We start from the raw sequence: 23,260 nt of genomic DNA on the forward strand, positions 1-23,260 counted from the left end.
CTGTCCCTACTTTCTGGTCTCTCTACACAAAGAAATGTGAATGCTCAGAAAACCCCTGGCCGCAGTGGGGACCTGCCACAGTCTGTGTTTGGCTGAGTAGTAGCATTTCCAGAACCATATTGCACACAGATCCTGAATGCAGTCATGCGCATGGGGTCTGTCAGTTTATTTAACCAACAATTAGCTAAAACTTTAATGGAATTGAGGGATTTCTTTCCGTTAGTACAAGGCATGCATGCTGCCAAGTTCACGCCTGCCTGCAGTTTACTGGACAGCACAAGGACAAAGGATCTGTTTTAAATTATATTGTAACAAATGTAATCCTGCATCTGGCTGAAGTTTGGTGGATCATTGAATTTTGAAACACTTCATTCTCACAAGTCCCAGGGACAGAGAAAGTTTTAATAAGACTTATTATGTTGTAATTATGGCTAGAGATGAGCGAATCGGAATTGACGAAGTGGAATTCAATCCAAATTTCAGTAAAAATTCGATTCGCACCTAATCCGAATTTCCTTATGCTCCATGGTAACGAATTGCATTTTTTCCTAAAATGGCTGCTGCAGATGTTAGGGTACTTTCACACTTGCGTTGTTTGATTCCGGCAGGCAGTTCCGTTGTCTGAACTGCCTGCCTGATCAGGCAAACTGTATGCAAACGCATGTCAATTTTTGTGACTGATCAGGCATTTTTCAGACTGATCATGATCCTGATCAGTCTGAAAAATGCCTGATCAGTCAGAAAAATGCATTGCAATACCAGATCCGTTTTTCCGGTGTCATCAGGCAAAACGGATCCGGTATTTATTTTTTTCCCATTTTTAAAAGTCTGCGCATGCGCAGACCGGAATACCGGATCCGTCAATGCGGCAATTTGAATGCCGGATTTGGCACTAATACATTCCTATGGAAAAAAATGCCGGATCCAGCATTCAGGCAAGTGTTTAGTTTTTTTGGCCGGTGATAAAACCGCAGCATGCTGCGGTATTGGGCTACTTTCACACTTGTGGCAGAGTGAACTGGCAAGCAGTTCCGTCGCCGGAACTGCCTGCCGGATCCGGAAAAACGTATGCCAACTGATTGCATTTGTAAGACTGATCAGGATCCTGATCAGTCTTAAAAATGCCTGATCAGTCAGAAAAATGCATTTAAATGCCGGATCCGTCTTTCCGGTGTCATCTGGCAAAACGGATCCAGCATTTATCTTTTTCACCTTTTTTTCGGTCTGTGCATGCGTAGACCGGAAAGACTGATCCGGCATTCTGGCATTCCGGCAAGTCTTCAGTTTTTTTGGCCGGAGATAAAACCGTAGCATGATGCGGTTTTATCTTTTGCCTGATCAGTCAAAATGACTGAATGGAAGACATCCTGATGCATTCTGAACGGATTGCTCTCCATTCAGAATGCATGGGTATATATCTGATCAGTTATTTTCCGGCATTGAGGCCTCTTTCACACTTGCGTTGTTGGGATCCGGCATGCACTTCCGTTGCCGGAGGTGCCTGCCGGATCCGTAACAACGCAAGTGTACTGAAAGCATTTGAAGACGGAACCGTCTTCCAAATGCGTTCAGTGTTACTATGGCACCCAGGACGCTATTAAAGTCCTGGTTGCCATAGTAGGAGAGGGGAGCGGGGGAGCGGTATACTTACAGTCCGTGCGGCTCCCCGGGCGCTCCAGAATGACGTCAGAGCGCCCCATGCGCATGGATGACGTGATCCATGTGATCACGTGATCCATGCGCTTGGGGCGCCCTGACGTCACTCTGGAGCGCCCGGGGAGCCGCACGGACGGTAAGTACACTGCTCCCCGCTACACTTACCATGGCTGTCAGGACTTTAGCGTCCCGGTAGCCATGGTAACTATTCAGAAAAAGCTAAACGTCGGGTCCGGCAATGCGCCGAAACGACGTTTAGCTTAAGGCCGGATCCGGATCAATGCCTTTCAATGGGCATTGATCCCGGATCCGGCCTTGCGGCAAGTCTTCAGGATTTTTGGCCGGAGCAAAAAGCGCAGCATGCTGCGGTATTTTCTCCGGCCAAAAAACGTTCCGTACCGGAACTGAAGACATCCTGATGCATCCTGAACGGATTACTCTCCATTCAGAATGCATTAGGATAATCCTGATCAGTATTCTTCCGGCATAGAGTCCCGACGACGGAACTCTATGCCGGAAGACAATAACGCAAGTGTGAAAGAGCCCTGAGCCCTTTTGACGGAACTCAGTGCCGGAAAAGAAAATATCTCCGTCCTGAAAAGTAATAAAGACTGAACTAAAGACATCCTGATGCATCCTGAATGGATTACTCTCCATTCAGAATGCATGGGGATAAAACTGATCAGTTCTTTTCCGGTATAGAGCCCCTAGGACGGAACTCAGTGCCGGAAAAGAAAACGCTAGTGTGAAAGTACCCTTAGGACATAGAGCAAAGAACTCTGGGAATGAGGGATCACCCACAATGCCATGCATGCAGCCATTAAGCAGTCAGCCAGCCCTGTGATGTCACAGCCTTCTAAATTGCCTCAACCATCTTGGATTCAGCCGTTTTCCAGTGTACTTAGTGCAGAAAGAGACGTCAGCAGGCGCTAAGGAAAGTGCTAGCAAAGACTTGAAAACTTTTATTTTGCTGAAAAGTTCAGGGAAAGATCATCAGAAGTGTATGGAAAGGATAGGGAGGAATTATTCCACAGTATTAAAGCAGAACAGGGTCCAATAGGGGAGTGTACACCCTGGATAATAGGAACAATCCTATTACACCTTGCTGCACTGACTGCGGACCCAAATTGCCAATATACTGCTGCTTTGAGGTTTGCAATAGATGATACCTCTGTAATTCCAGCAAACCGTTCTTGTTATTGGGGTGCAAGTGTGATACAGCCATTAACAGGGTGTATTACGTGGAAATATTTGTACATCTTATTAGCCCTTGTGCGGTGTAGTTATATGTTCAAAAGCATTTTTTGGTGTGTATTAGTGGAGAAAAAGGGCTTATTTACCGTTCAGCGGTGCAGTTATATGTTCTAAAGCCTTTTTGGGGTGTATTAGTGCATAAAAAGGGTTTATTAGCTGTTGTGTGGTGAAGTGAGAAAATTACAGCCTTTTTTGGCGTGTATTAGTGGAAGAAAAGGGCTTATTTGCCGTTCAGCGGTGCAGTTATATGTTCTAAAGCAGGGGTACTCAACTGGCGGACCGCGGTCCAAATACGGACCGCGGCCGCCAGTTGTCCGGACCCCGGCCATCCTTCAGAGCGCTGCTCCTCTCCTGCACACTGTGCCGTGCAGGAGGAGGAGCTTACCGGCGCACTTCCGCCTGTCCCACAGCGCAGTGAGACAGGGCTTCCTCCACATGTAGCGCTCCTCCTCCTGCACACTCTGGCAGCTCTGCTCAATACAGCGGCGGGGCACAGGAGCTGATAGTTCTCAGCAGCGCAGGAGGAGTCTCTCCCTCCCCCCTGTGCTGCTGCTGTCCCCGCCGCTGCCAATAAGAAGAGGCAGGAGGAGGAGGGGAGGGGCTGTGGCCACTGCGCCACCAATGAAGAAAACTGACCTGTATTACAAATACAGGAGGCGGGTGCTGGAATCAAATAGCCGGCACCCGACCTCTGTGACAGGGAGCTGCGATCAGCTGCAGTTGAGTTAACCCTTCAGGTGCGGTACCTGAGGGGTTAATTGTAGCTGATCGCAGCCCCCTGTCACAAAGGTCGGGTGCCGGCTATTTGATTCCAGCACCCGCCTCCTGTATTTGTATAAGAAACGTTGGTGGCACAGTGCGCCGCCCCCCCTAGTATAAGAAACATTGGTGGCGCAGTGCGCCCCCCCCCCCCCCCCCTTCCCCATTATAATAAACATTGGTGGCTCAGTGGGAAGTGCCAATGAGGGTTAAAAATAATAAAAGAAAATTAACTCACCTCCTCCAGTTCATCGCGTAACTGCCGGTCTCCAGTTCTTACTTCTTTCTTCAGGACCTGTGGTGACGTCACTGAGCTCATCACATGGCCCATTACCATGGTGATGGATCATGTGATGAGCTCAGTGATGTCACCACAGGTCCTGAAGAAAGAAGTAAGAACTGGAGACCGGCAGTTACGCGATCAACTGGAGGAGGTGAGTAAATTATTTTTTAACCCTCATTGGCACTGCCCACTGCGCCACCAATGTTTATTATACTGGGGTGATGGGGGGGCGCACTGCGCCACCAATGTTTATTATTTTGAGGGGGGGCGCACTGCGCCACCAATGTTTATTATATTGGGGGGCACACTGCGCCACCAATGTTTATTATATTGGGGGGCACACTGCGCCACCAATGTTTATTATATTGGGGGGCACACTGCGCCACCAATGTTTATTATATTGGGGGGCACACTGCGCCACCAATGTTTATTATATTGAGGGGGGGGCGCACTGCGCCACCAATGTTTATTATACTGGGGTGATGGGGGGGCACACTGCGCCACCAATGTTTATTATACTGGGGTGATGGGGGGGGGCACACTGCGCCACCAATGTTTATTATTTTGAGGGGGGGCGCACTGTGCCACCAATGTTTATTGTGATGGGGGGGCACACTGCGCCACCAATGTTTATTATTTTGAGGGGGGGCGCACTGCGCCACCAATGTTTATTATATTGGGGGGCACACTGCGCCACCAATGTTTATTATATTGAGGGGGGGCGCACTGCGCCACCAATGTTTATTATACTGGGGTGATGGGGGAGCACACTGCGCCACCAATGTTTATTATACTGGGGTGATGGGGGGGCGCACTGCGCCACCAATGTTTATTATATTGAGGGGGGCGCACTGCGCCACCAATGTTTATTGTGATGGGGGGGTGCACTGCGCCACCAATGTTTATTATTTTGAGGGGGGCGCACTGCGCCACCAATGTTTATTATATTGAGGGGGCCGCCAGACGAAAAAGTCGGACATGTAGTACTTTTAGTCTGGCGGCCTCTCACCGTGCTGCGCCGTAACTCTGCCCCCATCCCCATTATAGTCGATGGGCACAGAGCAGCGGCACGGCGAAGTAGTGGCAAGATGGATCTGACAGGGTGAGCAGCCTGTCGGATCCATCCTGCTGCAAGTGTGAAAGTACCCTTACTAATGAGCGCTTCCATCATGGAACGACCATTAGTACAGCCTTTACCTCTACCGCTACTTGTGCTAGTAAAAAAAAAATATATATTACGGTACCTCCACCTCCATTTGCTCACGCTGTGGAGAACACTCCCTGCTGACTAGAAGCTCAGGACAGGACCTACAAGACGTCATCACGTTAGAGCACCGGTCCTGAGCTTGCAGTCAGCAGCAAATGTTCACCGCAGCCAGGTGAATGCAAATTTTTTTTTTTTTTTTGCAAAAGCAGAGAAGGGGGGCAATACTCTTACTGGGGGCACTAATGGGGACATTATTCTTACTGGGGCACTAATGTGGCCATTACTAATTCTGGGACTTACCCGGGGCGCTCCACTATAACGTCAGAGCGCCCCACGCGCATGTATCACATGATCGCATGGCATCTTTACTGTTAGCGTTCAGCTCGGACCTTCACCTGACTGCAGACCCTGGAATGTGGACCTTTAATAAAACTAATTGAGTACCCCTGTTCTAAAGCTTTTTTGGAACTATAAGTGCAAAAAAAAAAAAAGTGGAGGGAAAAGGCCCTTGCGTCTTATGGGGCGAATGCTGCCATTTTACATCGCAGTCTGTGATGCTGCAGCCTGCAATGTATCAGCGTGGAGGGGCTGGAGTCCGGGAACTTGCGGCAGGGCCCGGTGCACTCACAGCATTATTTATATCTACAGTAATCCTTAACTTCTTAATAACTTTACCTAAAGTTGCGCTTTCCCCTGTATCAGAACTTACTAACAAGCATCCGTAGCAGGCAGAGCGGCTGGCAGCGTTACGTCACTCACTAACGTTGCGCGCCTGCTCCTCCTACTTTATGAATAAAGCAGGCGTGCAACGTCAGTGAGTAACGTTACGCTACCAGCCGCTCTGCCTGCTACGGATGTTTGTAAGTAAGTGCTGATACAGGGGAGAGCGCAACTTTAGTTAAAGTTAATAAGAGGTTAAGGATTACTGTTTAGAAATACTGCTGTGAGCGACGGGGCCCGGTGTATTGGGGAACACTGTTATGGGATGGGATCTGTGGATGACACATATATAGCAGTGTCATCCACAGATCTCCCCCATAACAGTGTCATCCACAGATCCTCCACCCCATAACAGTGCCATCCACAGATGCCCCTCCCCATAAAAGTGCCATCCACAGATGCCCCTCCCCATAAAAGTGCCCTCCACAGATCCCCCTTCCCATAAAAGTGCCATCCACAGATCCCCCTCCCATAACAGTGCCATCCACAGATGCGTCAAGGAGGGATGAGCCATGCACCCTGCATGGCGCACGTGTTCAATCTGGTTGCCAAGCGTTTCCTGAAGTCTTCCACCCATCTGCATGACATCCTAAAAATGGCCAGGAAACTTTGTATGCACTTCAGCCACTCGTACACTGCAAAGCCCAACCTCCTTGAGCTTCCCCCAACATAGGCTGATATGCGACGTTTCCACCCGTTGGAATTCCACCAACTATATGAACAGAGAAAGGCCATAAACGATTTCTGGATGATACAGAAGGACAGAGGTACTCCCCTGTGTAATTTCGATGTTAGCCAGTGGCAGCTCATGCGTGACACCTGCCATTTGCTCGTGCCCTTTGAGGAGGCCACTTTATTTGTCAGTCTCCAGGACTACGGGATGAACAACGTCATTCTACTGATTCATGTTCTAGAAAAGATGCTGGTAAATCTGGCTGGTCAGGGGACTGGAGAGGTGACGCCTACATCTCACGGCCACATGAGCCCTGTGGGGACTGAACTGGAGGATAAGGAGAACATTGGAGCACAAGCAATGTGTACAAAATGGGTGGTTTTTCTGCACAGGTGACAGGAGAGGAGGAGCAGGAGCAGCCGGAGGAGCAAGAGGGAGATAAAGAAGAGGAGGCAGAGGACCCAAACACACCGTGGCAGTATGCAGTGGAGATAGAGGCAGGGAGTCCTTCCGAGTCACTTGTGCAAATGGCCCGATGCATGCTCAGTTGCTTGCGTAGTGACAGCCGAATTGTCACCATTGGGCAGAGGGATGACTACTGGCTCTCCAACATGTTAGACCCTCGCTACCGGTCCAAAATGGGAGCCTTTTTTACACCCACTGAGAGTGAGGACAAACTGAATTACTATTGAGACATCCTATGTAGTCAGTTGGCCGCTGCCTATTTGCGCCATCGTCCATCCTTTGTGCTCACGTTCCACTGCCATGGCTGCTGTGGCGGGGTGGGGGGTAGGAGCAGTACCAGCTCCATCAGCAGCTACTTGAGTGTTGCTGATGAGCAGCTTTCTTTACCCGCCTAGTGAAGAAACTACTCACCAGCAGCAGCTAGATATGGGTCAGAACGTCAACCAGCAGGTGGTGGCATACTTGGACAGCACCCTGCCACCCCACATTGAATATCTGCTGGACTACTGGTCAGCCAAACTGGATTTATGGCCGCAACTGGCCGAGTTTGCCCTGAAAAAGCTGTCCTGCCTGGCCAGTAGTGTGGCATCAGAGCAGGTGTTTAGTGTGGCGTGGGCCATAGTTACCCCAAGTAGAACTCGCCTGTCCACCCAAAATGTGGAGAGACTGACCTTTGTCAAGATGAATCAGGCGTGGATCAGCCAGGATTTCCACCCACCAATGCCTGATGCATCAGATTAGATCATCCATGCTACCTCACCAAACCTTGACAAAAGAGACCGGTTTCTTCTGGCTACCTGCCTCAGCTACTATTCTGATGCTGCCACCCGCCTCATGCCACACATCTAATGCCAAGTGCTCCTTCTTACACCCACCATCTTCAACGGGTACTGTAATTTCCATCCACCTCCCCACTCTGTCACCAGATCACTCTGTGGTCTCCTGAAGCTGCTGCCACCTCACCACTCAGGTCTCCTCATGATGCTATTGCCACCTCCACACTATGTCATTGTGCCATTCTGTGGTCTCCTCATTCTGCTGCTGCTGCCACCTCCACACTATGTCACCTTGCCACTCTGTGATCTTCTCATGCTGCTGCCAACTTACAACTCTTGTCCAGATGAATCAGGCGTGGATCAGCCAGGATTTCCACCCACCAATGCCTGATGCATTAGATTAGATCATCCATGATGCCTCACCAAAACCTTGACAAAAGAGACCGGTTTCTTCTGGCTACCTGCCTCAGCTACTATTCTGATGCTGCCACCCGCCTGATGCCACACATCTGATGCCAAGTGCTCCTTCTTACACCCACCATCTTCAACGGGTACTGTTATTGCCACCCACCTCCCCACTCTGTCACCAGATCACTCTGTGGTCTCCTGAAGCTGCTGCCACCTCACCACTCAGGTCTCCTCATGATGCTATTGCCACCTCCACACTATGTTATTGCGCCATTCTGTGGTCTCCTCATTCTGCTGCTGCTGCCACCTCCACACTATGTCACCACACTATGTCACTCTGTGATCTTCTCATGCTGCTGCCAACTCACAACTAACTCTGTCTCTAGTACACTCTGTGGTCTCCTCATGCTGCTGTGCCACCTCCATACTGTCATTGTTCCACTCTGTGGCCTCCTCATGCTGCTGAAGTTCCATGCAACTTGCATTTTTGTGTTGCGCGTCTTTTCTTTGTCTTGCTGTCGCGCGACAGATGTCCCTGTGTAGCTGAACCCTTAACTTTCTGCGTAATGTGTCCCATCCCCACCCTGGTGCCTTTCTAAGGAGATGATCAACGTTATGCACTTCACCTAAAATGGTTTTAGACTACCTGCACACGATGCGGATTACCAGTGTTTTTTCCATGTGGATTTCATGAGGAAAAAATGCAGAGTATTACAGTACCAAAAAGTGTATGGGATTAGACAAATATCATGTACACTTTGCTTTTTTCTTAGGTGCGTAAATTGACCTGAGATGTGGATTTTGAGCATGTTGATGAAACTCATGTAGAGTGCTTTTCCCTATAGACTTCAATGGGGCTGTTAACATAAACAGAAAATCCACACCAAAAATCGCATAAAACCACACAAAAACGCACCAAAACCGCAATCTGCACCATATGTAGCCACCCTTAGGCTTCAAGCGATGCGGATTGCGTCAAGATCAGTTCAGGGGAAAACTTACAGTTCTGCACGCAAATTCAGTGTGTGTTTTTTCCGTCGGGATTGTATCCAGATTGCATTTTTCATGCACGTGATGAACCATCAGTGAAAAACACATTGCATCTGGATATCTTCCGTTTTTCACACAAGCTCCATTTACTTCTATGGAGCCAGGGCTGTGTGAAAAACGTACAACATAAAACATGCTGTAATTTTTCCTGAATGAAGAGATGATGCGTGAAAAACAAAATGAATGGGTCAGGATTCAGTCCAGATGTTATGTGTTCACTACATAATTCGCATCCAGACGGAAAACTCGCTCATGTGTAGCCATCCTTAGGCCTCTTTCACACGAGCGTGACAGATTAGGTCCGGATGCGTTCAGGTTGTGTTCAGTGAAACTCACACCATTTTGCAAGCAAGTTCAATCAGTTTTGTCTGTGATTGCGCTCAGTTGTTCAGTTTTTTCCGCGTGAGTGCAATGCGTTTTTCACGTGCATGATAAAAAACTGATGGTTTACAAAAAACATCTCTTATCAACCATCAGTGAAAAACACGTTGAATCCGCACTTGCTTCCGGATGCAATGTGTTTTTCACTGAAGCTCCATTCACTTCTATGGGGCCAGAGTTGTGTGAAAAATGCAGAACATAGAACATGCTGCGATTTTCACACAACGCAGAACTGATGCATGAAAAAAAACACTCATGTACTCAGGCACATTGAAATGAATGGGTCAGGATTCAGTGCGGGTGCTATGCATTCACGTCACGCATTGCACCCGCACAGAAAACTTGCTCGTGTGAAAGGGGCCTTAAAGTTGTCAGGCTCAGATTGGCCCACAGGGGTACAGGTAAATCCCCTGGTGGGCCCCGAGCAAATTGGGCCCCTAGTTCTCCATCCCCTGCACTCATGGCACAATAGAGTGACTTCACTACATATAGATAGACAGCATACAGTATCTCAACCAGCCTATGTCCATATCAAGACTGAGTAGATTATTTAACAGTTTATTATTATAGATGGATTGGGTGGCTGAGATAACTTCTAGACACCGAGGCAGGCCAGCAAGTATCTTCATTTCCTATGCACCCGCCTTCTTGAAGTCGCTGCAGGGACCCCTATAATCAATTACTTTGTAACGTCTTGCTGCTGTCTGCCACTGTGTGATCGGTTAATATTTCCATGTATCTGTGTACTGAAGGCCCAGAATACATTTCACTGGTGGGCCCTACACACCCCAGTCCGACACTGATTGTAGCCCTCTTATATCTCATAGTCCTCTGATATCCCATGATACCAGCCTGGACATGCTGGGAGTTATAATCCTCTCCTAAATCCCTCCCTAAATGCCATCTGATATCCTATAATAAATACCTGGACATTATGGGATTTGTAGTTCTCTTCTTCTAAGCCTCATTCTTGTAAAATCCTCTGATATCATATAACAGCCTGAACATTTTGAGAGTTATATTCTTCTCCTCTTGTACCCCCTCCCTGTAATGTCCTCTGACCTTATATCAGCCTCAACATACTGGGAGCTGTAGTTCTCTCCTCTTATACCCCCTCCCTTCCTCGAATATATACCATAATAACAGCTGGGAGTTGTAGTCCTCTCCTATTGTACCTCCTCCCTGTAATGTCCTTTGAGATCACATTATATCAGCCTCAACATGCTGGGAGTTGTAGTCCTCTCATTATAGCCCTCCTTCCTGAAACATCCACTGATATCCCATAATAATAACCTGGGCATGCTGGGAGTTGTAGTCCTCTCCTCTTATACCTCCCTGTAATCTCTCTTGAAGCTGGTATATACAGGTGAAACTCAAAAAAATTTGAATATCGTGCAAAAGTTAATTTATTTCAGTAATGCAATTTAAAATTAGAATATTGTGAAAAGGTTCACTATTCTAGGCTCAAAGTGTCACACTCTAGTCAGCTAATTAATCCATACCCCCTGAGCAAAGGGTACCTGAGATTGTGACTTTGGGGTTTTCATAAGCTATAAGCCATAATCATCCAAATTATAACAAATAAAGGCTTGAAATATCTTGCTTTGCATGTAATGAGTCTATCTCGTATATTAGTTGCATTACTGAAATAAATGAACTTTGCACAATATTCAAATTTTTTGAGTTTCACCTGTAGATTATGCTTTCCATTCTGTGTGTTGTATCGTCACCCACTGTCCCAGATATGGTGTTCTCCTTTTGGGGGTTATTAAAGCGGTTACCCTAAGCTATTATATAATGGATGAACTACATGTAGGGTTGCCACTTTTCCTAGCAGATTACCAGTAATACCAGCTAGGCCAGTGGTTTACCAGGCAGGTGGCAACCCTAGTGGAGACCCGGCACCTCGCTGATTAGCTGTTTTTAGCAGCCTGGATTCAAAACAGTCGATGGAGCCAAAAGCAAAAGGCTCCATCCACTGTGCAGTGGCCTTGACATTGCCACCATACTGCAGCTTGTAACGGGGTGGTGCTGCCCCTTTAAATAATTTCATCCATGCTTTCAGTGTACATAAGAGCCGGTGTCCCTGAGAGTCCAGAGGGAGCCCAGCAGTCATATATGATGTATGTCACCTGTCTTCTTGTGTCTGATGTGTAAAGGAGCCCAGCACCAACCAGGGATGTGGCTGATGACCATCAGATGTCTAGTCAAGGAGAGAAGACAGCAAAAGGTAGATGAGGGGAAGATGACAGTTGGGAGGAGGGAAGAGATTGTCTAATGGCCTCCATAGCGCAGCCCTGACAAGACAGCCCTGATCCACATGCCCCGCCACATCTTGTTAGTGTGAGTTGTCAGAAACTACAACCGAGTGCTCTCAGGGTGAGATTTGTAACTATAGGGCTGTGTGCCTCAGTGAAAGACTGACACCATCAGCTGTTTACCTGATAGACTGTTCAGTTGCCCATAGCAACCACCAAGCTTATAATAACAATGTAACCATCAAGCTTTGTGCCCAATGGTGACTATAACCGCAAAGCACTGCGCCTTTTGCTTGGGTAAAGTCAGGATGCTAGTGTCTGTTTCATGGCTGCATCATACTCAGGTCCGGTCCCAGGATAGGATCGAGGGTCACATTTAAAAGTGACCAGACCATGCTGTTAGTCTGTTCATTTACATGGTGCAGTCTGTAAGGGGTTAACTAAGAGCCAATGGTCCGGGTACTCTGTGTCGGGACTTGGACCAGTGGCTGTCAGTAACAGAACAAACATGCTCCCCCGAAGGAGGAAACCCTGCGATCGTTGGGGGACCATAAATATATGGCGGTTATCCAAATTGAAGTATATTGACAAAGTACGATCAGGAAGTGGTTAAGGGCCTCTGCAGTAAGGCACATTGACAGTCACTAAAGGGTTAACCCTTCAGAAAACTGCCACCAGCATTAGTCATAGACACCTGTGACATCACAAGCACGTGTGTCATAAGGGAAGAATCCTTGTAAAAAGCTGGCGAGCGGCCATATTTGGTGCCGTACTTGATGGCCTGAGGACCTTGAGCTTGACTACCCCCGCCCACCGCACCTTGACGAAATTTGGAGGTTCTAGCAGGAAGCCCATCACCCAATGGGAGGAAAGGGACATCCGCCTAGCCAACCAGATCAGCCCGGCTGCTGCACCCACCCCTACTATTTATGTGGCAGTCACATAGTGGCATTACCCTCTAAGCCCAAGGGAAGGGCAGCCCTCCAGCCATGGTTCCCTAGAGGTTTCCTCCACAGGGGGTTTTCCTCTCCTGAGTGCTGGAGGGTGACTCTTCGTGAGTCGGGGGTTTGCCATTGTTAATATTTTAAATAAACAATTTGGTCATTTATCCCCCAATTAATGTGTTCTGTGTCTTTATTTTGCGTTCCTTGGTTTCAGGAGTGTATTCATGATTTTCTCAGGGAGGAGGTTAAAGGGGTATTCCCATCTGGGATATACATGGTATATATTGATATGATGCACCATAAATGTCCGATAGGTGTGAGTACCACCTTTGGGACATGCTCATATGTCCAGGGGTCCGAAGTAAAAGGAGAGCACATTGCGCATGCGTGGCGTCCTCTCCATTCATTGCTATGGGAATTCCAAAAATAGAGAGCCGCTCGTCTGTTTTCAAACGTCCCATAGCAGCGATTGGAGAACAAGCAGCACAAACCGTGGCCACCTCTCCATTCACCACTGTGGGACTCCTGAAAATTGCCGCTCAGCTATATTTTAAAGTTCCATAGCAGTGAATAAAAGGTGGCCGCACATGCGTGACTTTACACTTCGGGGGCATCATCCTATGGATTTGTTATAAATGTCCCTAAAGGAAATACCCCTTAAAATGAAATTCATCATGAAATAACAAATATAGCAAGCAAAGCACCTTTGCACTGAATGAGAACAGTCGATGGTGACGCGGATGGTACACCTGCCCATACCATAACCCCAACTCCACCATGGGCCACTCGATCCACAACGTTGACGTCAGCAAACCGCTCACCCACACTACGCCACACATGCTATCTGCCATGAAAACCAGGATTCATCCATGAACAGAACCCCTCTCCAACGTGCCAGACACCATCGAATGTGAGCATTTGCCCACTCAAGTCGGTTACGACGACGAACTGCAGTCAGGTCCAGACCCCAATGAGGACGACGAGCATGCAGATGAGCTTTCCTAAAACGGTTTCACACAGTTTGAGCAGAAATACTTTGGTTATGCAAACCGATTGTTGCTGCATCTGTGCTTATGGTAGAGAAATGAACATTCATTGCACGGGAAACAGCTCTGGTAGACATTCCTGCAGTCAGCATGCCAATTGCACGTCCCTCAAACATTCCGGCATCTGTGGCATTGTGCTGTGTGATCAAACGGCACATTTCTGAGTGGCCTTTTATTGTGGGCAGTCTAAGGTACACCTGTGCAATATTCATGCTGTCTAATCAGCACCTTGATATGCCACACCTGTGAGGTGGGATGGATTATCTCGGCAAAGGAGAAGTGCTCACTAACTCAGATTTAGACAGATTTGTGAACAGTATTTGAGAGTAATGGGTCTTTTGTGTATGTAGAAAATGTTTCAGATCTTTGAGTTCAGCTCATGCAAAATGGGAGCAAAACCGAAAGTGTTTATATTTTTTGTCAGTGTATATAAATGCGTATTATATACAGGTGAAACTCGAAAAATTAGAATATCGTGCAAAGTTCATTTATTTCAGTAATGCAACTTAAAAGGTGAAACTAACATATGAGATAGACTCATTACATGCAAAGAGAGATATTTCAAGCCTTTATTTGTTATAATTTGGATGATTATGGCTTATAGCTTATGAAACCCCAAAGTCACAATCTTAGGTACCCTTTGCTCAGGGGGTATGGATTAATTAGCTGACTATGGTGTGACACTTTGAGCCTAGAATAGTGAACCTTTTCACAATATTCTAATTTTAAGTTGCATTACTGAAATAAATTAACTTTTGCACGATATTCTAATTTTTCGAGTTTCACCTGTATGTAATATTAGGGGATTACATACAATAAATAATAACATAGGTGCACCTTCCCCTGAGGAATGGGTTCTCATTCATCAAAGCTGTCTACCAGTAAGACTGTCTTCATTACCCATAGCAACTAATCAGAAAGCAGCTTTCATTTTTCCAGAGCAGGTAAAGAAATGAAAGCAGAGCTCTGATTAGTTGTTAGGGGCAACAAAGACAGTCCTTGGTAAAGATGTATGCTGGAACAGATTTTTTGCATGTCTGTATGATCACAGTACATCAATAACACCACAACTCGCAGCCACAGTGCCCTCGTTGTGCCCCTTTACCATAGGTGCCAGGCAGAGCCATTATACATTTAGTCAAGTTTCGGGGATTGCCCTAATAACTGCCAACCATAGTTAGTGCTAGCCACACCACTCTTAGAGCCCTTTCACACGGGCGTTGCGGATTGGGGCCGGATACGTTCAGGGAAAATGGTGCGATTTTGACACTAAAACAAGCCAGTTTTCACTGCGATTGCGTTCCATGTTTGCGTTTTTTCCGCGCGGGTGCAAAACATTGTAATGCGTTTTGCACGCGCGCGAGAAAAATTGGCATGTTTGGAACCCAGACTCGAACCCGGACTTCTTCACAGAAGTTCGGGTTTGGGTTAGGTGTTGTGTCGATTTTATTATTTTCCCTTATAACATGGTTATAAGGGAAAATAGAATTCTTAATACAGAATGCATAGTACAATAGGGCTGGAGGGGTTAAAATAAATAAATAAATAATATAACTCACCTTAATCCACTTGATCGCGCAGCCCGGCTTCTCTTCTGTCTTCATCTTTGCTGTGCACAGGAATAGGACCTTTGATGACGTCACTGCGCTCATCACATGGTCCATCACATGATCTTTTACCATGGTGGTGGATCATGTGACGGACCATGTGATGAGCGCAGTGACGTCATCAAAGGTCCTTTTCCTGTGCACAGCAAAGAAGAAGACAGAAGAGAATCCGGGCTGCGCGATCAAGTGGATTAAGGTGAGTTATATTATTTTTTATTTTTTTTAACCCCTCCAGCCCTATTGTACTATGCATTCTGTATTAAGAATGCTATTATTTTCCCTTATAACCATGTTATAAGGAAAAATAATAATGATCGGGTCCCCATCCCGATCGTATCCTAGCAACCGTGCGTGAAAATCGCACCGCATCCGCACTTGCTTGCGGATGCTTGCGATTTTCATGCAGCCCTATTCACTTCTATGGGGCCTTCGTTGTGTGAAAAACGCAGAATATAGAACATGCTGCGATTTTCACGCAACGCACAAGTGATGCATGAAAATCACCGCTCGTGTGCACAGCCCCATAGAAATGAATGGGTCCGGATTCAGTGCGGGTGCAATGCGTTCACGTCACGCATTGCACCCGCGTGGAAAACTCGCTCGTGTGAAAGGGGCCTTACAGATCTTACAATTGTGGGCCCCTTGTGCTATCTACAATGTGCCCATTACAGATAGTGAACAACAATGGCATATAAGTGCCAACCAATGCCCCTATAAGTTTCATCTGCTGTTTTCATAACTGGCAGCCATTGTTCCCTAAGAAATCCCAACAACACTGACCCCCACAGGTGTTATCCACAGTGATGCCAGGGGTGATAGCCCCAGCGCCCCCATAACTGCTAGACAATGTGCCCCCATAACTGCCAGCAACTGTACCTCCATAATTGAAAGCCACTGTGCCCCCAAACTGCCTGCCACTGAGTCTCCATAAGTGAAATTCACACTGCCCCACTCCCAGCAATATTGCTAACATAGGAGCTATCCACACTGATGCCAAAGGTGACAACCATGGTGCCCCTACAAATGCCATTGACAGTGGCCCCATAACAGATAACTGTCCTATAAATCTCTGCCAAAGCCCTCTATAAGTTTCCACCATATCCATAGTTGTGCCGTAATTGACGGCCCCACAAGTGCCATAGCCTCCTCCAGATATCACGTTGTGTGATCAGTGCAGGAGGGGCCGGAGATCAGCAGTGAAAAGTAGAAGTGGGAAGTCATCTCCAGTATCGGCCTGGGGCCCACTACACAGTTACATGCGAAAATGTCCTCAGAGGTACAGGTGAATCCCGTGGTGGGCCCTGATCAAGCTGGGCAACTAGTCCCCCACCCTCTTCACACCTGGCACATGGCAAAGTAGAGTGACTGCACCAGGTATAGATAGGCAGAGTTCAACATCTCAACCAGCCTAAACATCCATATAAAAAAAACTGGGTAGATTATTTAAACGTTTATTATTATAGTTGGATTGGGTGGCTGAGAAGACTTGTAGACACCGAGGCAGGCCAGACAGTATCTTCATTTCCTAGGCATCCACCTTCTTGAAGTCGCTGCAGGGACCCCTATCAATCACCTTATAACGTCTTGCTGCTGTCTGATGCTGTGTGAACTGGTAATATTTCCATGTATCTGTGTAGTGAACCCCCAGAATAAATGTTACTGGTGGGCCCTACACACCCCAGTCCGACACTGAATGTGAATGATAGGTGTATATCAGCACTCAAGTAAAAACAACCATAAGGCATGTCACCTAAATGCATTCTTATTGCCAAACACTTTGCCTTTTGGAAAGCTGCTACATTCGAACATTCCTACTGATAGCATAGTCCCTTTCACACGAGCGTGACGGATTATATTCGGATGCGTTCAGGGTGCGTTCAGTGAAACTCTCACAATTTTGCAAGTTCAGTTAGTTTTTTCCACGCGGGTGCAATGCGTTTTGATGCGTTTTTCACTTGTGTGATAAAAAACGGAAGGTTTACAAACAACATCTCCTAGCAACCATCAGTGAAAAACGCATTGCATCCACACTTGGGTTTTTCACTGAAGCCCCATTCACTTCTATGGGGCCAGGGCTGCGTGAAAAACGGGGAATATAGAGCATGCTGCATTTTTCACGCAATGCAGAACTGATGTGTGAGAAAAAACGGTCATGTACACAGACCCATTGAAATGGGTCAGGATTCAGTGCGGGTGCTTATCCGTTCACATTACGCATCACACCCGCGCGGAAAAGTCGCTTGTGTGCAAGGGGCCTTAGGGTGCTGGCACACAGTGCAGTTCTGACATGCATTCAGGATGCAATTTATTATTGGAGGTAGCTGAAATTACCTAAATCATTTCCACTATGTAGAACACCAGGGTTTAATGAGGCTGCTAATTTGAAAACTGCTTCCTGAATGCATAGCACCCGTACCCTTAGGCTCCTTTCACGCGAGCAAGTTTTCTGCAATATGTGACGTGAACGCATAGCACCTGCACTTAATCCTGACCCATTCATTTCAATGGGTCTGTGTACATGAGCATTTTTTTCACGCATCAGCATTTTTTTCACGCAGCATGTTCTATATTCTGCGTTTTTCACGCAGCCCTGGCGCCATAGAAGAGAATGTGGCTGTAGTGAAAAACACATTGCATCCGGAAGCAAGTGCGTTTTTTCACTGATAGTTGCAAGGAGATGTTGTTTGTAAACCTTCAGTTTCTTATCACGTGCGTGAAAAACGCATTGCACTCGCACAGAAAAAAATTAACGCAATTGCAGACGTAACAGACTGAACTTTCTAGCAAAATGGTGCGCTTTTCACTGAACGCACCCTGAACGCATCTGGACCTAATCCGTCACGCTTGTGTGAAAGGGGCCTTAGCCTTCCTACTGCTTTGTCCAGAGACACACTCTGTTATTTTTGCAGCTTTCCCCAAGGTAGCACAGAGGGACACCCATGTTAGGCCGGGTTCACATCACTGTTTAGTTATCCCTTCTACTGATCGGTCAGAAGAACAGGGAAAAAAAAAACTGATCCTCATCAGTTTGTGTCAGTTCCATCAATTATTTTTGACGGGGAAAAAAAAGTCCTGCATGCAATACTGATGCTAACTGTCCAGAACTGATACTGAAAATAAAGGATTCTTTTTTTTCCTGTTCGTCTGATGGATCAGAAGAACGGAAAGCTAAATGCTAATGTGAACCCAGCCTTACAATTAAAAACTGGTGCATTGATATTCTCAGGGTAGTCTCACACAAGGCTTTAAAAAAAAAGACACAATTTTATTGAACCAAAGCTAGAGCTAAAAGCCATGTGTGAAACCAGCCTAACGAAAGTGAAGAGCCTTTGTTGATCCATATTTTAGGACATGAATTTTGTCCGTAGGTAGAAGAACACGTGATGAGCACGTTGTTTTGCTTTGTTTTTTTTTGTGTGTAAAGTAACAAGAATTAAGTTCCAAATTTTTTACTGTATTTTTGTATTCTGAATATTCTCATGCAGTCATGTCCTCATAGACTCAAAAATGAGCAATGTTAATCCTCTTTCCCTTCAGATATCGGTTGATGGTTTCAAATACATAGCTGATGGATGTGCTTCTCTTCAACACCTAAGAATCAATGATATGTTTACTCTAACAGACAACTGTATTACAGTAAGTAAAGGTTATCACAGCCATGTTCCCAATTTTCTGTTTTTAGCTCAGTTCTCTTTAGGCCTCATGCACACGACCGTTTTTCGGGTCCGCATCTGAGCCGCATTTTTTGCGGCTCGGGTGCAGACCCATTCACTTCAATGGGGCCGCAAAAGATGCGGACAGCACACGGAGTGCTCCGTTCCGTGGCCCCGCAAAAAAAAAATAGAACATGTCCTATTCTTGTCCTATTCTGTCCGCATCCGTTGCTCCGTTCCGAGGCCCCGTTTTGCGGACAAAAATAGGCATGTCTACAATGGGCCGCCCGTTGCGTTCCGCAAATTGCGGAAGGCACACGGGTGGCTTCCATTTTTTTGCGGACCGCAAAAAACGGCACGGTCATGTGCATGTAGCCTTAGATGTGAGCTTTATTTGTGATGGGGCTAAAATATGTTCCACATTGTTTAGAGCAGTGTTTCCCAACCAGTGTGCCTCCAGCTGTTGCAAAACTAAAACTCCCAGCATGCCCGGACAGCCTTTGGCTGTGCGGGCATGCTGGGAGTTGTAGTTTTGCAACAGCTGGAGGCACACTGGTTGGGAAACACTGGTTTAGAGTGTATGGATTTATCTTGCGTGGATACATGTTCTTTTGAAGGCATTCAAATCCACATCCACAAAAAAGAGACACATTTGCTAACTATATTAGATTGAAAATACTTGCTGATATTTACCATGCAAAAAACATCAAACTGTATGAACTAAATTAAAGGCCTTGTCTGGGCTACAGAAATTGATGCCCTGTTCTCAGGATAGGTCATCAATATCAGATCAATATCAGATCAGTGGGCGTCCAACAGCCTCTGGTCATCTGTTTCGGGCACAGTGCCAGAAACTACAGTTGCAAGAAAAAGTATGTGAACCCTTTGGAATGATATGGATTTCTGCACAAATTGGTCCTAAAATGTGATCTGATCTTCATCTAAGTCACAACAATAGACAATCACTAATAACACACAAAGAATTAAATGTTACCATGTTTTTATTGAACACACCACGTAAACATTCACAGTGCAGGTGGAAAAAGTATGTGAACCCTTGGATTTAATAACTGGTTGAACCTCCTTTGGCAGCAATAACTTCAACCAAACATTTACTGTAGTTGCAGATCAGACGTGAACAACGGTCAGGAGTAATTCTTGACCATTCCTCTTTACAGAACTGTTTCCGTTCAGCAATATTCTTAGTATGTCTAGTGTGAATCGCTTTCTTGAGTTCATGCCACAACATCTCAATCGGGTTGAGGTCAGAACTTGACTGGGCCACTCCAGAAGGCGTATTTTCTTCTGTTTAAGCCATTCTGTTGTGGGAATTAATTTTTCCTTCAATGATAGCAATCCGTCCAGACCCTGACGCAGCAAAGCAGCCCCAAACCATGATGCCCCCACCACCATACTTCACAGTTGGGATGAGGTTTTGATGTTGGTGTGCTGTGCCTCTTTTCTCCACACATAGTGCTGTGTGTTTCTTCCAAACAACTCAACTTTGGTTTCATCTGTCCACAGAATATTTTGCCAGTACTGCTGTGGAACATCCAGGTGCTCTTGTGCAAACTGTAAACGTGCAGAAATGTTTTTTTTGGACAGCAGTGGCTTCCTTTGTGATATCCTCCCATGAAATCCATTCTTGTTTAGTGTTTTACGTATCGTAGACTCGCTAACAGGGATGTTAGCACATGCCAGAGTCTTTTGTAAGTCTTTAGCTGACACTCTAGGATTCTTCTTCACCTTATTGAGCAGTCTGCTCTGTGCTCTTGCAGTCATCTTTACAGGACGGCCACTCCTAGGGAGAGTAGCAGCATTCCTGAACTTTCTCCATTTATAGACAATTTGTCTTACCGTGGACTGATGAACAGCAAGGCTTTTGGAGATACTTTTATAACCCTTTCCAGCTTTATGCAAGTCAACATTTCTTAATCGTAGGTCTTCTGAGAGCTCTTTTGTGCGAGGCATCATTCACATCAGGCAATGCTTCTTGTGAAAAGCAAACCCAGAACTGTTTTTTTATAGGGCAGGGCAGCTGTAACCAACACCTCCAATCTCATCTCATTGACTGGACTCCAGTTGGCTGACGCCTCACTCCAATTAGCTCTTGGAGATGTCATTAGTCTAGGGGTTCACATACTTTTTCCACCTGCACTGTGAATGTTTACATGGTGTGTTCAATAAAAACATGGTAACATTTAATTCTTTGTGTGTTATTATTTTAAGCAGACTGTGATTGTCTATTGTTGCGACTTAGATGAAGATTAGATCACATTTTATGACTAATTTGTGCAGAAATCTATATCATTCCAAAGGGTTCACATACTTTTTCTTGCAACTGTATATAGTGTACCAAGCTGGAAGCCACAGCTCCATACACTGTGTAGTGGCCTTGCTGGGGTACTGCAGTTCAGCTCCCATTCAAGTGGAACCCCACTGATCTGATATTGATGGCCTTCACTGTCTGCAGCCTGGACAACCACTTTAACCTTCAATTGAAAACATATTAATGCTCTTTCTAAGGATACTATATGTCATTCAGTTACTGCATTGTAACTCTAGGGGTAAGGCTACAACTGCCAACATTTTTACACCTTCTTGCTGTGGATTCACAATGGATTTCAGTGCTATGCATTGAAAGGATGGAATGTGTGACATTTCTTCCACATACTGAGCATTTCAGTTTGAAAATCTGCTGGATTCTCACTTTTCAGTGTGGAAAGTTACCTGTAGATGGTGGTTTCAAAACCTCATTCAAATGGATAGTGCTATAATTTACTGTCAATTTTTTTTGCGTAATCCACACCCACCACATCTAAAGAGCCACGCACTTGTGTAGCCATCACATGACCGGGGCAGATGGGGTTGTGCCAAGCATGTTATCCAAGTGGGAGGATAAGGGTACATTGTTCTTGAGTCAGGTGCCGACGGATGGTGTGTTTAAATTTTTCAAGCAAATTAAAAGTGAATTTGGTCTACCACAGGCCTCATTTTACCAGTTTATTTAATTAAGACATGCCTGCTTGAAAAATATTGCACCATAAGGTTTATTTAACTAACTCTTTGCTTTTCTTCCCAGTGAACATTAGAGGGAACCTGTCACCATGAAAATGCAAAATAACCTGCAGGCAGCATTTTATAGCGCAGGAGGAGCTGAGCAGATTGATATATAGTTTTGTAGGGAAAGATTCAGTATAACTTGTTCTGGGCTTTGAAGGCAAGGGGGCGGTCCTATCAGTGATTGACAACAATCTCTGTATACACAGTCATAGGTTGAGGGCTGTCAATCACTGATAGGACCTCCTCCCTGGCTTCAAAGCCGAGAATGAGCAGAGATAAAAAATGAATGAATTACAAGTTTTACTGAATCTTTTCCCAATTAAACTATACATCAATCTGCTTAGCTCCTATATACCATGATGTCTGCAATTCATGCACCATGCTCAACCTCACAGGTTACCTTTAAGGTTAAATGGGAGGAAGATTTGAGTCTGAAATACTTACTTTATCCCTCAGTTGTCGCTGTGTGAAACTCAGCATATATCACAGTTACTCCTGGTGCATCCTACATAATAAAATCCCTTTGTTAGTCCCCCGCCACCGTCCGCTCCTGCCACAGTTACCACGCCGCCATCCGCTCTTCTCTCGGCTCACCAGCAGTGTAGCGCACAAACAGCCAGTGCATATTCGCCGCACAGACCTCTGGGAATTGAAGTCCTGATGAGCGGCTGTGAAGGAGATGCCCCCCCCCCCCTTTCAGGATGGCAGAGCGGCAGCTGGGTAGAGTGTTAGCTGTAATGTCCAGCTAACACTCTGCTTGAAACAGCCGTTTTAACCCCTTCCATGCCGTGGTCCTTAGGGACCGATGTATGGAGGGGCTAACCATCGGGCCGCTGCTTTGCTGTGGCAGCGGCCTTTGCTTGAAGGGTAAACTGGCGGAGCTCCCTCCCTCCCCCATTGAGCCGCTGCACTGTGGCAGCCTCCCGATGGTTACCATGGCAACGGACGCCTTCACAGGCATCCGGCTTGCCGTGGTATATCTAAGCCTGATCAGGCTCTTGCTTCTAAAGGCAGGAGCCTGATCAGGCTTAGTGTGCGTTTAATACACTGCAGTACA

The 23,260-nt window shown here is 46.3% G+C and overlaps 1 protein-coding gene across 1 annotated transcript in view; it reads left to right on the plus strand.

Annotated features, from left to right (window-relative positions):
• Positions 1-23,260, plus strand: part of FBXL13 (F-box and leucine rich repeat protein 13) — a 223,045-nt gene that overhangs the window by 143,364 nt on the left and 56,421 nt on the right. Inside the window, exon 13 of the mRNA XM_040412981.1 lies at positions 19,025-19,123. Coding sequence (XP_040268915.1) covers positions 19,025-19,123 — 99 coding nt within the window. The remainder of the gene's footprint in view (positions 1-19,024; positions 19,124-23,260) is intronic.

Source organism: Bufo bufo, chromosome 1, assembly GCF_905171765.1.
Source record: "Bufo bufo chromosome 1, aBufBuf1.1, whole genome shotgun sequence".
Lineage (NCBI taxonomy): Eukaryota > Metazoa > Chordata > Amphibia > Anura > Bufonidae > Bufo > Bufo bufo.